The sequence below is a fragment of the Alligator mississippiensis genome, chromosome 10, assembly GCF_030867095.1.
Source record: "Alligator mississippiensis isolate rAllMis1 chromosome 10, rAllMis1, whole genome shotgun sequence".
Taxonomy (NCBI): domain Eukaryota; kingdom Metazoa; phylum Chordata; order Crocodylia; family Alligatoridae; genus Alligator; species Alligator mississippiensis.
In genome coordinates this window covers 35,687,598-35,704,730 of record NC_081833.1, presented here as the reverse complement: position 1 = coordinate 35,704,730, position 17,133 = coordinate 35,687,598, and the positions used below count along the sequence as shown (strand labels likewise).

At 48.5% G+C, this 17,133-nt stretch overlaps 1 protein-coding gene across 3 annotated transcripts in view; it reads left to right on the top strand.

Annotated features, from left to right (window-relative positions):
* Positions 1 to 17,133, top strand: part of ACD (ACD shelterin complex subunit and telomerase recruitment factor) — a 34,562-nt gene that overhangs the window by 9,056 nt on the left and 8,373 nt on the right. For 2 of the 3 annotated variants that reach the window (XM_014599283.3, XM_006278237.4), the window contains exons 4-11: positions 1,448 to 1,538; positions 3,204 to 3,283; positions 5,347 to 5,391; positions 6,294 to 6,325; positions 10,077 to 10,246; positions 10,709 to 10,796; positions 13,308 to 13,385; positions 16,141 to 16,242. In XM_014599283.3, the coding sequence (XP_014454769.1) occupies positions 1,448 to 1,538; positions 3,204 to 3,283; positions 5,347 to 5,391; positions 6,294 to 6,325; positions 10,077 to 10,246; positions 10,709 to 10,796; positions 13,308 to 13,385; positions 16,141 to 16,242 (686 nt within the window). The remainder of the gene's footprint in view (positions 1 to 1,447; positions 1,539 to 3,203; positions 3,284 to 5,346; positions 5,392 to 6,293; positions 6,326 to 10,076; positions 10,247 to 10,708; positions 10,797 to 13,307; positions 13,386 to 16,140; positions 16,243 to 17,133) is intronic. The other variant, XM_019488998.2, reaches the window with a different exon arrangement.

Sequence of the window (17,133 nt, the reverse complement as noted above, 5' to 3'; positions counted from 1 at the left end):
TCTCATATTTTTTTAACTGGAAAAAATCTCAAATACTCCAATTAAAACCCCCCAAATCCATGTATTTCTGTGATTTAAATTAAATGCCACTAATGTATCTATCTATTGATCTAGATAGATAGATATAGATCTCAGTTGAACACGACATTTTATTGATATATTTACAATTTTAAGCAGTTTGGAAGCCTGCCTGTGCCTCAAACACTAATAAAATAATTTTTAAACACCTATAAATGTTGGTGTTTGATTTGGTTTTTTTTATCATGAAAAATTAGAGCTCTCCCTGCTCCCTTCGCTCACCAGGACATGGGTCCAGCTGCGGCTGTGGGTCCAGCTGTAGCCCTCATTCCCACTGCTTTGCGGCGCTGAACAGCCCTAATATGCCAGTGCCCTGCCCATGCCCTTTCCCCTCCCCACAGCCCCCTGGGCCTTGCCGGTGCCCCTTACTGTCTGCCCAAAGCCCTCTGCCCTCCCAGCCCTGCTGGAGGGGGCCCCAAGGTACCCAGGTCTACAGCCCCTTGCAGCAGCATCCAAGCCTCAGATGCCACCCATGGGAGACAGTGGCTGCTGCAGCCTGAGGAGAGCATGGAACTCAGCTCTCCCTCCCCTGCAGGTACACATGCACATACGTGCACACATGCACATGGCACCCCCTGCCTGACCACCTTTCTCCTGTTCCCCCTGTTGCAGGCTGGCAAGTGCCACAAGGCGAAACCCACTTTTCCCACATTTTTCTCCAGAAAAATCCAGGTTTTCTCCTTAAAATGAGAAAATCCAGGTTCTGCTGTGTGTTCCTGTGGTGAACAGAAAACCTGGATCCCTGTTCATCACCCCTTAGGATTAGAGCAGCTCACCCCAGTGCAGGATTCCACATTCTGCTTCTCATATTATTACCCTCGGTGCCAGCAAGTCCTAGTTCTTGATTCTGCTGCTGGTAGTGATCTTCATAGTGGATGCAGTGCTCTTCTTCCCCAAGTTTACTGGCTGAGCTCTGCGTTAGTGACTGCCGGGGAAACTCTTGGAAAGAAAACCTAGTGTTCTGAGCATGGGCTGGCAAGCCAGAGACTTCTGGGTTTTAATCCTGGCTTAGCCACTACCGCCTAGCACAATTTCTGGTGAAGTCACTGAACCTGCTTGCCTCAATTTCCCCATTGATGCAAAAGCAGGTTAATAGTATCCTTTTCCCATTTGACAGAAGGGAAGTGTGACCTGGCTCCACCAGTAACAGAGTCTGGATACGTGGCAGCTCCTGGGTTCCTGTCACTCCTGGTCTGTTTGACCGTTGCAGGAAGAAGCTAATTGCAAATGGCACCACTGAGTTATGTCAACTGCTCTAGAACCCTCCTGCAGCTGTATGGCAGATGAAGCATGTGCCTCACTGGCTGGTCATGTGAGGTTGAGATCTTCCTTCAACCCCAAAACTATTCTGCTGTTGTTTTTTTTCTAGTGCCCAAGTCCAGATCAGGTTCTCCAGCCTCGTTGGCAGAATTCTCATCTTACAACAATACAGTGCGCGCTTCCAGGAAGAGATCAAAGTGGTAAGGCTTCATTTTGGCTGCGAAGCCTTGGGAAGCTTCAGCTGAGCAAAGGCAGGGGTGGGCTTGGTGCATTGTGCTTTGAGGTTCCTCGTGTCTGGGTGCTGTCACGCCCTGAGCTCTCACTGAGAGGCCACATGTCAGAGTCTGGTGTACCATGCACTAGAGTGGGCACAGCTCCCTTCATGCTGCTGGAAACTGTCTGACTGGCTGCTCTTTTACTTAGGTGTCCTGCAGACTTTTGTAATGAGAGGGCAAAATCCCAAAATGAAGAACAGCTGAGGAAGGGAAGGCCTGTTAAGGCTAGAAATGTGGCTATTTGGGAAGGGAAGGGGAGAGGATAGCTCCTTCAGAGACCGCGTTCCAATGTCCAGTTCTCTGGTAGGCACAAGGCCAAAGGGACTGCATCTCCACATGTCCCTGAAAGAGAGCCCTGTGGTGCAGGCACAGCCAGTCCATCGAAGAAAGAGGCTGAACCGCCCCAGGAATCGCTCATTCTGAATGCATCCTGCTTTGTTTGTAAGGGCAGATGGGCCAGGATGGAGGACCTGGCAGCACGGGATACTTTGGGTGTGGGCTGGGCCGGGGGGTCGTTAATCTATCGTGCTGGATCCTTCTGTGAACCCCAAACCCCAGGGACGGCGTAGTTGGGGATGGGTGCGATTTCTGGAGGATTCTGAGCCCTGGTATCGTTGAAAACTGGGTCATGCTCCCAATCCCATTACATCTCTCCATTTAATAGCCCTCACGTCCTACCCAGTCTGCATTTCCTCAGCCCTGACCGACCCCATCCATTCTCAGCAGCCATAAAAACAGAGACCTTGCTGAGGCAGGTATCTCTGTCCTGCTCGCTTCCGCCTGTGGCCGAAGAGCCATCCCAGAATCCTTTGCAGCAACAAATTTCTCCAGTGCTTTGTTGGCACTTCTTGGTCTGGGACTGCAGTGGGCAGCCTTCCAGCCAGGCCTCCGGGATCCATTAGTGTGGCCTGCCAAGCCATCATGGCATCGCTGAGGCTGTGAGCCCTGCCCTCCGTGAAAAGAGTAGCCCAGCTGTCCCTTGCTGAGGAGAAAGGGAGGTGGGAGGGCCGAGTTGTCCTGGAGGGGCAGGCAGGGGTGAAGGCAGGCTTGTGATTTCCCAAATCCCCAGAATGGCAGGAACCTGCATGGAGGCCTCGAGGAGAGGGCGAGGGCTGAGGGGAGGGTTTGCGCGTGACCTGCGAGTCTCCCACTAGGTGTACCTGCATGCTCAGAGCTGCAGGCAGGCCGTGGGCCATGCTGAGGCAGGCCTGCACTGCTGGGCCTGGGCCGTGAAGGAGCCTGCCTGCCCCTAGCTGTGCGACGCCGGATAACTGGATAGACAGTGTAGGAGAGACCCAGAGAGGACGGAGGTGAGGCAGTCTCCATCTGCTTCCTTCAGCCTGTGGGCTACAACTCGCATGTCCTGAGGAGCCTGCGCTTGGAGGGGCGCCGTTCTCCAGGGCTCCCCCCTCCAAAGAAGACTGAGGTGAGCATTGGGAGACCAGACCAGGCACCATCAGGGCATGGACCTCTCTCCGCAAGGCTCATGGGGAAGCGTGACCCTCCCCTTCCTCCTCCCAATGGCATTGTGGGTAGAAGGTGTCTCTGCAGTGCACCACACACCTGATAGCACCTGCCGTTCCCTTTCAGGAGGATTGTGCGTTCTACGTGCAAGTCCACCGTTTCGTCTTGTTGCCCATGGAGAGGCAGAGGGCAGCTACGCTGGACTGGTAAGCTCCTCAGCCTGCAGTGGTAGGGGGGGAATATGCAGAGCTTGCCAGGTTTGCACTTGAAGGTGAGATGGTCCTATTGGGATCCCAAATCTGCCCGTATCCACATGGCGAAACCACGAGGCTGCAAATGCCTATTGACACTTGTGTATTTGCATCGCTGTACATTTAGTTAAAGTCAGAAAACAGGCTTAGGTGAGGGGGGAAGAAATATTTTATCACCCCTGCACTCCATGTCTTTAAAAGCCAGCAGATGCTGCAGTAGCAAGATTTTCTCCCCATCTCACTCCCCACAAACCCAGGAGAGGGACCAGCAGCAGCCAGCTCTTCTGCTCTCACCCTCCGCTTATGAATGCCTTACCAACCGCTACTGCCAACCCAAGAGAAGCAAGTCAGGGAGGTTGCTGCGGCTCCCTACCCACTCCCAGTGGACCTGCAGGGGCACACCAGGAAGAGAGGCGGCTATGCCTGCCACGCTTACCCAGCACATACCTCTGCTCTGATTTGCTGCCCTTGCTTGGGCAGGGAATAGCAGAGTAGGGTGTTTTTCCTGCAGATCTATCAAAGGGATTCCAGATTCAGTCCTCACAAATGACCCAAAGAGTGGCATTGTTACATTTGCCCGGGCTCTGTAGTCATTAGAATCCAGTTGACTGCTGGAGATGGGAAAAGAAACTAGGAATAGTGATGTCCAGTGTCTTAAACAATTGTATAACCCATGGGCAATATGCATTGTGTATCTGTGAATGGGCTGTTCTGCAGAGAAGATACCAATCCTTTCTTTCTATAGCTGAAGTACAGGTTCTGTTCAGGTTCTGTTTTAGTTCAGGTTCTGAACTAAAACAGAACCTGAACTGGGAATGAAGAAAGGATTTAGTTCAGAACCTGAACTGGACTAGCAATTTCCTGCATAGATCCTAGAGCCCTAGGCTACAGCAGGAGAACAGAGAGAAACTAAGACCTTAGCTGCCGACTGCTGGGAACATGGCACGTTGTAGGCAGAGCTGATAGCAACATCTGTTGTTACGTGTGCCTGACATTTCCCGTTACAAGATCCTGTTTTCATTTTGCCAAACTTTAGCCAGTCAGGTTGAAATGAGTGGTCTTTTCCTTTTTCTTTTTTCTTTTTTTTTTTTTAAGTTCCTGTTGAAACAGATCAACCATTTTGGAGAATAAGTTTAGAGAAATTACAGTTTTGCCTACACTGCCTACAGTGTTGCCCACAACGTGTTTGTTGTTTGAAAAGTTGAGCAGCCTCTAAGTTTAGAAGTAGGCACTTACTGTTTGACAGAAATGGTTATGAACTCAGTGGATACAGCTACATAAAACGTTTACTGCAGACCTAACTAATTAGCTCCGCAGTAAGCATATCAGCATCTACATGTGTGGCCCTATTAGGACTCACGAAACCAATATACTTCACAGAAGGATTCTACTTACAAATACAAGTACTACCATGCTGCAGAGTTTGTGTGCAGCAGTGCACATGTAGATGCTGTCTGCCAGCTAGCCCTGCACTGAAGCATCCTTGTGTCCGAGCCTGGTCGGAGCAGCCCCAGTCTGATCCCCATGACCCCCTGCCAACCAGGGCTTCTCCGACCAAGCTCTGCATGCTGGGCATGAATAAACTCCAGACCAATAAGCTCTGGAGTTTATTCATGTTTACTAATTGCACATGTAGACGTGCCCAGTGACATGCCCTTTGCTGTTCTCACAGGCAATGGGGGTAACCCTCCCACACTTGGCAAAATTTGAAAAGCAAGTTTGTACATGCTCAGTGTTCATCAGCAGTCAGCAGCTAAGTTCTTAGTTTCTCTCTGTTCTGGACCTGCTGTAGCCTAGGGCTCTAGGATCTATGCAGGAATTTGCTGGCAGCTGCTTCTCCCAGCTTGTGGCACCACCACCAGTAACCATGGCAGGAAGACAGTGCCTTGCAGTACTTCTCTGTAACTACTCAGCCAGTGTGAAGGAGCTTGCAGCCCGAATGGAAGGGAGGGGCAGCAGCAGAGAGAAGTGTTTGAGAGGAAATCCTTCACCAGTAACCAGACTCTTTGTTTTTCCAGTCATCAGGAACCCTCAGTTCTGCAGAAGATAAAGGCACTGTGGCAGTAAGTACACCGTCCAGTTACCGCTATTTTACTTATTTCACTATTTTCCCTTCTTGTGGAGGTGTGCAGTTAGTACAACTGATGAAAGCAGAGAGAGATAGTTAACTGTGTTAGTCTGAAGTCAGGCTTCTAGAACGCAAGGCAGGTTGGAACCTCAAAGACTAATGCATTCAAAAAGACATGAGCTTCTTTGGGCTACAGCCACAGTAGGATTCCACCTATGGAAGTTTGACTTTCTGAACAACTTAGTCCTTAAGGTGTCACCCTACTCTGCCTGGTGAAAGGAGGTGAGTTTTCAGATAACTCCTAATTAATCTATGGGACTCAGTGTTAGAGGAAGTGATTGAGAAGAGTAGGGTTCAGAATATGCGAAGTTTATATAGACGAGGACATTCATAGTTATATTAGGATAAAATATTAAGGTAAGTTCTTCTGCTTTAGCCTGTGAGCAAACCTGTAACACTGTTAGGAGGAAGCTTTAACAGGCTACTTATTCCTCCTAAGTAACTGGTAAGAAACACTTGAGACAGTGGACCAGAGAAGATGGACCATTGTACCAGGAACATCCAGACCCCTCTAACAAATTCCATTATAGGCCACATCATCTGAAGCAATTGTTTTGCTGACAGCAGTTGCCAGTGGAATGAAGATCTGCCCAAGTGCAATTGCTCAGGCAAAGAGAGAGGGACCCAGGGGCAGGATCTGATATCCAAAGGGGCTTGATCTTAGTCATTAACTATTTTTTATGAAAGCCCCTCACTGAGGTAAGATAAGGACATCTGACCTTGGTCAGTTCCTAAGGTGCTGAGTGCTGAAGGGGACCTTTGGTGGGAGGAGGTGGGGGGAAGCAGGGAGCTCTCTTGATCGCTAACCCTTGGTTCTGTTTTGTTTGAATGTTGCAGGAGAAGCATCTTCCAGAGGTTTGAGTGCTCAGGTATGGTGGAAACAATGACAGGATGAGAGACCTTTGGCTGAGATGCCAGACAGAGGGAGGAGGAGGGGAGGGGAAAGAGTGTTTGTCTTTGTTGTGGACCTGTGTGTAGTGAGTTGCTGGATAGCAAGTCTCAGTCTACATTACTTTGCAGACAGTCCTCTTATGGGCTTTTGCAGCTAGGAGTTGAATGAAACAGAAGCATTTAATGAGGCAGGCCTGAGGGGCATTGGCAGAGATGTGTGAGGAGCTTGTTCTGACATGGCCTAGGCTGCCCTGTTTTCATGGAGAAACAGGATTGCAGAGCCTGGGGCTGTCCATGCAGCACATCTTAAGTATTAATACCACTGAAAACACAGAGCCAGCAAATCCCTGCCCTCTTCTGCACTTCAATTAAACATAATTACTGCTGAGCAAATGGACTTAATCCAGGCTGGACCCAGCAACAAACCTGAGTCTTTCTCCACTTGCAGTGAACGGTGGTTCTGCCAGAGGGCTTCCCTACAGCATTTGGTGCTACTACGCTGATTTATAAGTGAGGAAAAATGTTCCTAGTCTTACTCTGTCTTTTCTCAGGTGCCTCCGTGTGGAAATTGCATCAGCATAAAACTGGACTTGGGTGCATTCACAGAGTGGGTACAGCATAGGCAGTGCCTCCTTCTGCCCAACTTGTGCACTGGGGTGGATCTGCCTACAAGGCCAGAGGCAGCATTACTGTGCTGATTGTAACTGTGCTGCTGTTGAGCAGTGCCTCGCTCATTCTCAGCAAAGACTAAAAATCTGCTTTCTAATACCCTTCACCTCTGATCCCAGCACCATGGGCTCTGTTTGGAGCTCTAGGGACTCATCCATCAGGAACCAGACAAACTCCCCCATCCTAGTTTTTAGCCTTACCTCAAGGAGGACCCAGGGGTGTATCTACACAAGATGTTGTACTGCACAGTAGATTGATTACTCCCAGTTTACAATTGTGGGGCATTTACTGTACAGTAAGTTAGGCTACTGTGCAGTTAGGAACTGTGTAGTAGTTACTGCACAGTACAGAACTTGTAGATGCTGACCAAGAGCAAATTTGCTCCTGGCAAGCCTAGACAGCAGGGGGCCCCAGGGGACAGGGAGCTCTCTGTCTCTGGTTCTGGTGCTTCTCAGCTCCTGGCTCCCCCTGGGAGCCAAGGGGAGCTCTCTGCCCCCTGTCCTGGCTCCTGGCTCCCAGCATGGAGCTGGGAGCTCTAGAGAGTGAGCAGTGACTGGGAACCCAGCCCCAGCTTGCTCTTCGGAGCAGTTCTGCGCAGTGCGGAGTTGGGAACTCCAGCCCCTGTTTGCTCTCCAGAGTTCCCAGCTCAGCACTATGCAGACCTGCTCTGGGGCACAGGTGGGGGCTAGGAACCCAAGCAGGGTAGCTGTTGATGAGCCCCATATCCTTCCACCCCCCACTTTGTAGGGGGCTGCCTAGGAACTGTCCCACAAGCAGGGCAGCTGCCAGCGAGCCTTCTGCTGAGTGGGAGGGCATGGGACAGGGTGGGTTTGATTTAAATCAAATCAATGCAAATCACAGTTTAAATCACTGGTAAAGAAGCCTCAATTTAATCATTGTTTTCTACAAAAAATGCATTCTTGTTGCTTGATATAACATTAATACGTATTATTCACAACTTAGAGATAGATGTTTTCATTTTTAGAAGGTACATACTATACATTTTAAAACTGTGATTTATTTTGATTTTTTTTTCAGATTAATTTTGCAGCTACATCAGAAAACTGAATTATGATTTGGTTATTTTATTTACGAAAGTTAATTGAAGCAGATACTTGTGAAGTCATTGGGAGGTGAACTATTTCCAGTTCACTAGATTAATCATGGATATTTGAGGGATATTTTTGCCATGCTGAATTAGGAGGACATCAATTGAGTGCTGCAGCCATATGTTATTAGCTTGGGGCTTTCTTCACTTTCTTCTAGATTTCTTCTCATCTTTGATTTCTTCTCTCTTTTACTGCCTGACAAGCCTGCTGGCATGATAGAGTTTCCCTTCTACTATACCAATCCCTCACTAGATCTCAAATCAATGGACAGGCTATACTCAGAAACTTATCCCTCAAGACCTCTGGAATATTCTGGTCAAATGTATCTCTTTTGTTTCTGGTGTCCCTCCCTCCTTGTATTTATCTCTACCCCACCCCAACAATCCTCTATTCATTTAACTTCTTGAAACTTTGCACTTTTAGAGAGAGGTAAGGGCTTGACTCTGTGTACACAAATTTTCAGAAAGACAATAGGGCTGATGGGTAGGTAATTAGGTCTGTTATCTCTCATCTCCATATACTGCTGTATGCATATATGCCCTTTGCCAGCACCCAGGCTAGCACTTGGGGGAGTCTGGAGCGCCTCCTGGCTGCTGCAGGAGGGCAGAGCAGGGTGGGAGCAGCCCTGTACCGGACTGCTGTTGGGAGCAGATCTGTTCCCAACAGGGTGCATGTATAAATGTGCTCCTGGGGAAGGCTTACTGCAGGAAATCTGAATTGCATTAATAGCACATGTAGATACGCCATGGGGCTATAACAGTCCGGTTAATATATAGAATTCTGCTGCTCATGAGTAGAGCTTCCCACAAACTTCTTCGTTTGCCTTATGGTGGGATCTTACCTTGGGTCAATAGAACTGTGTGACTAGTTTGGGAATCCACTACTACTCTCCTTCCTGTTTAAATGCTAAATCCATATGGAGTCTGTTTTTTTCACTCCCTCACTACGTGTTCCCAACTCCAGGATTCTCATGTAGGAATGTCTCTTTCAGGACTGTCATTACTGTGAAGTGATGTCACTTGAGTCCTGGCTGTAAGGAATGGTCTGACATGAAGTTTAGCTGTCCTTGTTTTATTAGACTTTGTGTTTGAAACCTTCTCTGCCTCTGGATTCATAGGTTTAAATCCCAGCAAGGCTTATTCAGTCCATATAGATAAATGAAGTTATGTGCAGTTGTGTTAATAAGATGAGAACCAAGCCCTTGTTTAGTGAATGTGATTACTAAAGCTTTATGGTCAGGTTTCATAAAAGCAAAAAGTTACCTTGCTTTATGCACATAGCTTTATTTCCCTTTTTCCCTGACATCTTTCCTCCTGTCATTTGGTTGCTGTGTTCCCCTCAGAGGTGGCTGTGTTTTAGTGATTAAATAAATCTTGTCGTGTGTATAATTTACAAAATGTTTTGGGGACATGTGTAATGGAGAGTTCTATGGGGATATCCAACAAATTTGTCTTTAGAAGCATGGGCGACTGGTGCCTCCTGAGTCACTTACCCTCTCCCTCCCCACCCCAGCAGCCAGTTAGCGACTGGGGGTGGGTCCCCCTGCAGCCAATCACAGTGACCCGGAAGTGGCAGCAGTGCACCGCTGGCACTTCCAGGTGGGCATGATTGGCCACAGGGATCGCTTCTCCTGGCGCCCCCACTCCCTGGCCAGTGCTCTCAGCGGGGGCACCAGTGTTCTTGCCTGTCCCCCCTGCCTGGGAATGCTGGCTGTCAGGGGGTGCACCAGCACTCTCAGGGGATGCATTTGCACCCTCTGTGCATTGCCAGTGTTTAGAAGTAGAGGAAAATATTGAGAGCTCTTTCTACAAAATAGGCTTTTCTTGGCTTTTGGCACGTATAGCATCTAAGCACTGGGAAATAAAAATATCCTTAAGTAATCATAATGGGGACTCTGGCCTTGGAGGCATGTCAGGATTGTATTAACATGCATGTGTCCGTCTCATTTTAGAGCCAACTCTTACTCAGTTAATTGATGAAATAGCACAGGACCGGCTTCAAGTTTTAAAGGAAAACACTAAGGATTGCTTGGAATTACTGGACCCAAATGAGCTGCCCGCCACTGGGGAGACTAAAGCACTTCCCATCACCACGTGGGAGGCTGAACGCAAGAGAGCAAAGGTCAGTCCTAGCTGCTAGCCTCCTGAATTAACATCTGTCCTAACTCACTTTTTTCTTTTGGCCTGTGACCACCTGGGTCTGGGGGACAGTTAGAGGAGGGGTTATGGAGAAAAGTTGCTGTGAATGGTGTGGATCCTTTGCCTTTGAGAGAAAAGGGCAGAGTGTGGGAAACAATAAGGATGGCTATTCCAGTAAGATCCTTCTTTTGCATTTCCTGGAGCAGCGCTGCATTGGGTTTGATGGAGTCAGCAGATCTCAGATTGAATGCTCAGGCCAAATGTCATTGGCTACAGCTAGCTGTTCAGGTCTCTCCCCTGATCAGGAAAAGAGCAGCCAGTCTCCCTGAGGATGCTGAGAGCACCAAGGCACCAGAGAGATGGCCTCTCCTCATCTGTTGGGTCAGTGTGATGGGGTCTCCAGACCAACTGTCTCTCTCCCTGTGACAAAAGCCTCTCATTTCAGATGAGCAATGATATCTTCACGGTCTCAGCAAGCTACTTGGTGATCTGTCCTGAGGAGGAAGCAGGGATGAGCCGTGCTTGCCCATCAGGTCAGTGCCACGGCCTCACCAGTGGGCCTATTCAGGGAATTGGACCCATAGAGCAGAGGAGGTTATTGGAGGACACACCACAAGTGTACCTGCACAGTTCAGTAGTATGGGCAAGGCTTAGATTCATAGGTTGTAGAGTTGGAAGGGACCACAATGGATCATCGTGTCCGACCCCCTGCCCCTAGCAGGAAAGAGGACCGAGGTCAGATGACCCCAGCCAGGTGACTATCTAGCCTCTTCTTGAAGACCTCCAAGCTAGGTGATAGCACCACCTCTCTTGGAAGCCCATTCCAGATCCTGGCCACCCTTACTGTGAAAAATTTCTTCCTAATATCTAACCTAAATCCACTCTCAACTAGTTTACACCTGTTATTCCTAGTCACTCCCTGGGGCGCCTTAATAAACAGCGCATCCCCTATTCCCCGTTGACCTCCCGTAATAAATTTATAGGTGGCCACAAGATCTCCCCTCAGCCGTCTCCTGTGAAGGCTGAAGAGATTCAGCTCTCTTAACCTCCTCCCTTAGGGTCTATCACAAAGGCCACTAATCATGCGAGTGGCCCTCCTCTGGACCCTCTCCAGATTCTCCGCGTCCCTCTTGAAGTGTGGCGCCCAAAACTGGACACAGTACTCCAACTGCGGCCTGACCAGTGCCGCATAGAGGGGGAGCATCACCTCCTTTGGTCTCTTAGTCATGCACCTGCTAATGCAAGACAAGGTGCGATTGGCCTTGTTGATGGCTTTGTTACACTGCCGGCTCATGTTCATCTTGGAGTCAGTTATTACTCCAAGATCCCTCTCTGCCTCTGAGCTGCTGAGAAGGACACTCCCCAACTTATAGGTGTGCTGGGGATTCCTTCTTCCCAGGTGGAGTACCTTACATTTATCTTTATTAAATTGCATGCTATTTCTCTCTGCCCATTGATCCAACCTGTCCAGGTTGGCCTGAATCTGCTCCCTGCCCTCCGGTGTACTAACTTTGCCCCATAACTTGGTATCATCAGTGAACTTGGAGAGAGTGCTCTCCATGCCCTCGTCCAAATCGCTGATGAAGATATTAAATAATATCGGTTCGAGGACTAAACCCTGCGGGACCCACTGCCCACCTCCCTCCAGGCCAAGAAGGAACCATCCACCACCACTCTCTGGGTGCGGTCCCTAAGCCAGTTGGCCACCCACCTGACCGTGTAGGCATCCACTCCACAGTCTGCGAGCTTCCCAATGGGGATAGGGTGCGAAACTGTGTCAAAATCCTTCCTAAAGTCCAGGAAGATGACATCAGCCTCGGCTCCCGCATCCAGGCAGTGCATGACCTGGTCATAGAAGGCTACAAGGTTTGTCAGGCAGGATCTACCTGTGACAAACCCGTGCTGGTTTCCCCTGCTGGGCCTGCACAGATGTGTTCTTTGATTATTTTCTCTAGCATTTTCCCAGGAATAGAGGTAAGACTCAATGGTCTAAAGTTACCCGGCTCCTCCCTTCTCCCTTTCTTGAAAATGGGCACCACACTGGCCCTTCTCCCATCCTCAGGGACCTGGCCGGAGCACCACAAGTGCTCGAACAGCTGTGCCACCGGCTCAGCTATTACACTTGCCAATTCTTTGCAGCCATGGATGGAGGTCATCTGGGCCTGCTGACTTGTACCCATCCAGCTCCTCAACTATTTCAGAACTAACTGTAGGCAGATTGGTGCCATGTGGACTCTGTCAATGATCGAGGTCGGGGAATTAGCTTGGTCAGTACTTAGAAATACAGAAGCGAAGAACTCATTGAAGAGTTCTGCTTTTTTGCCTGCATCAACCACCAACTGTCCTGATTTGTCCTGCAGGGGCCCTATGTTGCTCTGAGCTTTCCTTTTGCCCACTCTATACCTGAAGAAGGACTTTTTATTGTCCTTGATTGTTGAAGCCAGCCTGAGCTAACTTCAGCCCAGGCATGCTGCATACCTGAGGATTGAGGCTTTACGAGCTTTAGGCTCCCAGCGATAGAAGTTTCTGTGGCACAAGGCCCTCTGATTTTGGTTCCCCACGGGTATTCAGCATGAGCATCTAAATGAGATCCTCTTGAATGACTTGGGTAACTCTTACTCAGCCATCTATCCCTGTGTTTGGGCCAAGGGTGTCCATTCTGTAGCAGCTGGGTCCTTCTGACTAGTGTGTGCCCTCAGGTTGCTCTGGATTATACTTTGGGCTTCTGATCTGCATGTTTAAGATGGAACCAGTTTATAGGGCCATGTAGATAAAATTGCATTCTTTGGGGGATGTTTATCCATGTGAGGTGGGAAGACAGCTGGCATATCAGTCTCCAGCTGGGGTCTTTCACAGAACCAGCCAGAAGTGACATACTGTCTCCAGCTGAGAGCAGGGAACAACAGATCCTTCACTGGTGGAGATGGGAGCTCTGCATTGAGTGATACGTATGGTACTGGGGAGGGCTTTCTCGTGTTCTCAGGGAATGAACTAAGTCTGAGATGTTCCCAGACCTATGATAGACAGTGTCCCTTTCATTGTAGGAGCTTCCCAAGACATTCCTGAGAGCAGCAGCAATGACAGGGACCTAGATGACCAGAGCATAGTAGCATATCCCACTGGTGAGTAAAGGAACCTGAACTAGTAGTCTGCAGCCTGCCTAATCTGTTTTGGCTTTTTCTTTAGGATTTTCCCAGCCCTACTTTTTTCCCTCAGTACGTGGAGTATGTGGAGAAGATATTCCACAATTCCAGCTACCTTCTGGACTTTAGTGTCTGCAACATATATTTTAGTACAGGACATGGGGCAAGACCCTCAGTCCACATGCTAGGCTGTTTGCTAGCTGTTTGTCCCAGATTTGCCCATCCCAGCATATTCAAGATAACTACTGATGTGCCAGCTGTGCTGGGCCAGCTTCTTCTGTGTTGAAACATAATTGGCTAGCCCTTGGATGGCAGGGAGTATTGGCTTCCTCTCCTCTGGACAGTGATCAGCCATGCCTTTGTCACCTCCTGGCAAGGTACCTGCTGTTTGCTCTGCTTGGAGTCTCTTCCTGTTATCACCTGCTGCGGAATGCCAAGTGGCACAGATGGCCACAAGTGGGTCATGTCTGTAAGTGGGGTCTCACTGCCTCCAAGTGCCATTCAGGGTGCTGGCAACTTGAAAGGCCAGAGTGGCCTGGCTCTGTTTCACAGAGCGCCCCAGGTCATATGCCTACTTGCAGCAATTGCTGTCTGTTGGGAAGCACTTTGTCAGCTTCTGGAATGAAATTGTCTGGGATGGCCTCAACCTATGGCATGTGTTCCACTCTGAGTGCAGAGCCTGAGCCCAGTATCATTCATGAAGTGTAACCTTTGTCAGTTGTTCATTGTTTTTGGCTTAAAGACAACAGTTCTGCATCAGGCACTGTTGGCAGGTTTATGTTGCTTCTTCTAGTTCGTATGGGTACTTTGCTCTACAGGCACTAAATAAGGTGTGTGAATCTGTTTCAAAACAAAAAAGCAACATGCACACAAACGCTAAAGGAATCCCTGCCTAGTGCATAAAAAAGCATGTGACAGGGAAGGTGGCCACAACTTCCCTTCACTTCCTTTTAGCTGCTGCAGGTGCAGTGAGTGAGGGATACTGTTTAGATCCCCTGCTTTCTGCAAGTTCATTCATAGCATCTGATGAAGTAGGCAGTCATCTGTGTAAGTTTATGCCTATGAACTAATTAATCTCCTATCCTATCTTCTGTGTCTTTGTCATATCTTCTGCTCCTTTGAACAGTATATGGAGAGCTAGCCTGTCCACCTTTATTTTAGAACCAAAGAAAAGAGAAGTGGAGTAGTATAAAAAGAGCCATCTTCTATCCTGCTGAGTAAAGAGGCTGTTCAAATCCAGTCAACTGTGCCTAGTATTTTGTGTGTGTACAGCAGCTAGCACAATGAGGTCATGATCCATGACTGGATCATCATTATCAATGGCAGATTAAAGGATTACATCCTTCATTGCTTATATAGGCTGGGCTATACACCCAGCTAGGCTTCTCTACTCTTATTATGACTATCCAGATGCCCTCCCTTCCCCAGCTTCTGGGTTAGGGTCATGGTTGCAGGGATGTGGGCACTAACAAGAATGGGGACAAGAAGACTAGCTAGGAGTGTGGAGGGATTGGATAGATCGAAGTGGTGAGTGGTTTCTACCAGAATCAGGCCAGCAGGATGCCTGTCCAGTGCTGCAGGCAGAGGAAGCTGTCTGTGCCCTAATGAAACCCCAAGACCATGCCTGGGCTATGTACCCAGAGCCTGTATAATTATAAGCATCAGACTACTGGGTATCAAGCTCTTCTGGTTTTTACTATGGTCAGGCTTCAGGGCTTCCCACAGGACTGGGAACTTGACAGTGGGGGAGTGGTAACAATTAACACTGCCACTGCTCCCCCACTGCCAAATTTCCAGGCCTTCTGTGGCTGGATCATGCCCTGGGCAGGCCAGCACCAGGCTCCAGATTGGGCCCATGGACCAGATCTGGCCTGCAGGTGGACCTGGCACCACTCATCCATCCATGGAATGAAAAGCTTGGGGTACCACTGACATAGAACATTTCCTGAAATTTTAGGTTTGATCAGATGTGTATTGAACAAGTTGTTATTGCATCACAGACTGACAGAGCTACGTCATCATGTTGCTTTTGCTCAGCCAATAGTTGCATGTCCAGGATAAGGGACTTGGGTGATCTGTTCACCTTGCACTTTGTTACATCTGCAGCAACTAAAAGGAAGCAAATATTAGTTGGGGCCGCTTCCCTTTTTTTTTTTTTTTTTAATACCCTGAGCATCCAGCCAGAATTACTACTGATAAGCAATGATCTTTCCTTCTTTCATTAGTTTCCACCACAGCCTGAATGCTGTTTCTAGTATCTGGTTCCTGGATTTCCTGATAGACTGAGTCTGAGTGGGCCTTGCTATACCCTGACCTTTACAGGATTCTGAACTCATGCCTGAAAAAATGCTTATTTCTTGGGTGGGGATGTGTACTATTGGTGGTACTGGAACACTGATGGGCCCCAGTTAGGGATCAGGCTCCCACAGACCTAGGCACCACACAAACACAGCACAAAAGATGATTCCCTGTCCCAGAGAACTTAGAAGCCATCTCAGAACAGAAACACATCCTTGCAGAGCTGAGTTCAGAGGAACACTGAGAACATTGGGGTGTAAAGATGTGCTTTCCTTGTCAAGGGGAGATTGCTGTCTTTGTAGGACTGTGAAGAAACACCAAAAGTTTTGTGTAGCATGTGTGGGATTGTTGGGTCCTTGAGCCTGACCTACAGTTCTTTTGCTCTCTCATGTAATTGGCTTGTGGGATTGCAATCTAATTTCAATCTTGGTTTTAGTGACAGAATTTGGGGTGACATCCCCAAGTATGGAGACATCCCCGGATAATCCGTGGAACAGGCTTCAATCAGTGTCCCTTACTCTGACCTCCTCTTTTGAAGGTAAGTGTATGCACAGGCATGTGACCTCTCATATAGCAGTGGAAAAGAACTTTTCTACTCTTTCTGGCTGCAAAAAAATGGTGCCATCTCTCAGCCTTAGGAAATGTGGACCACAGTTTTTTGTGTGGACGAGCAGGGGATGGGTCTAGGTCTCAGAAAAATGTGCCCTGTAGATTACAAATATGTATTCAAGTGCCTGCTTTGCCTGTGTAATTGCATCTGCCAATCAGCTGTTCACATACACTAGTGAACAGTATAGCTTATCAGTCCCCATAAGTAGCTGATTTACTTCTGCAAAGTACTGGTAGTTGGCCACTCAAGAGGAGAAATTGGTCAGGAATCAAGTGTTTCTTTGAGTCAAACTGTCTTTACAGAGTCCTGCTTCCATAACCACAAAAGAAATGGGACAGGAGGCAAATTCCTTGCTTACTACACCAATCCTCTTTCAGCCAGCACTTTACCCTAAAATACTGTCTAGGCTCTTTTGCTGTGTTCACACTACCTGTCTCCTCCTTTGTTCCTGAGCTATGCAAGGTCTCTCTCATACACCCTGATGGACAGCACCATGTGAAACTGCTTCATGCAGGTTATACTCCTGGGCAAACTCGTGCACACCTTTTGTGCATGGACTCTTCTGCAAAGCTCTGCAACTGGAGGGTGCCTAGAAGATCCTTGAGTTGGACCTTACACTGTTGCATCATGAACTGTCCAATATCCTTTTGACTTACAGCAAACAGTGAATTGTGCCACACTCCTGCCTCAGAGACCAGATAAATTGGCCTGGCTCTCTTGGCTGCTCTTGGGCCCTTGGAGAGGTAGTAGGCATGTAGCCTCCCAAGCATAAGAGAAGGCTACACAGGTAACTCTGTTTACCAGATCAGAGCTGCTGTG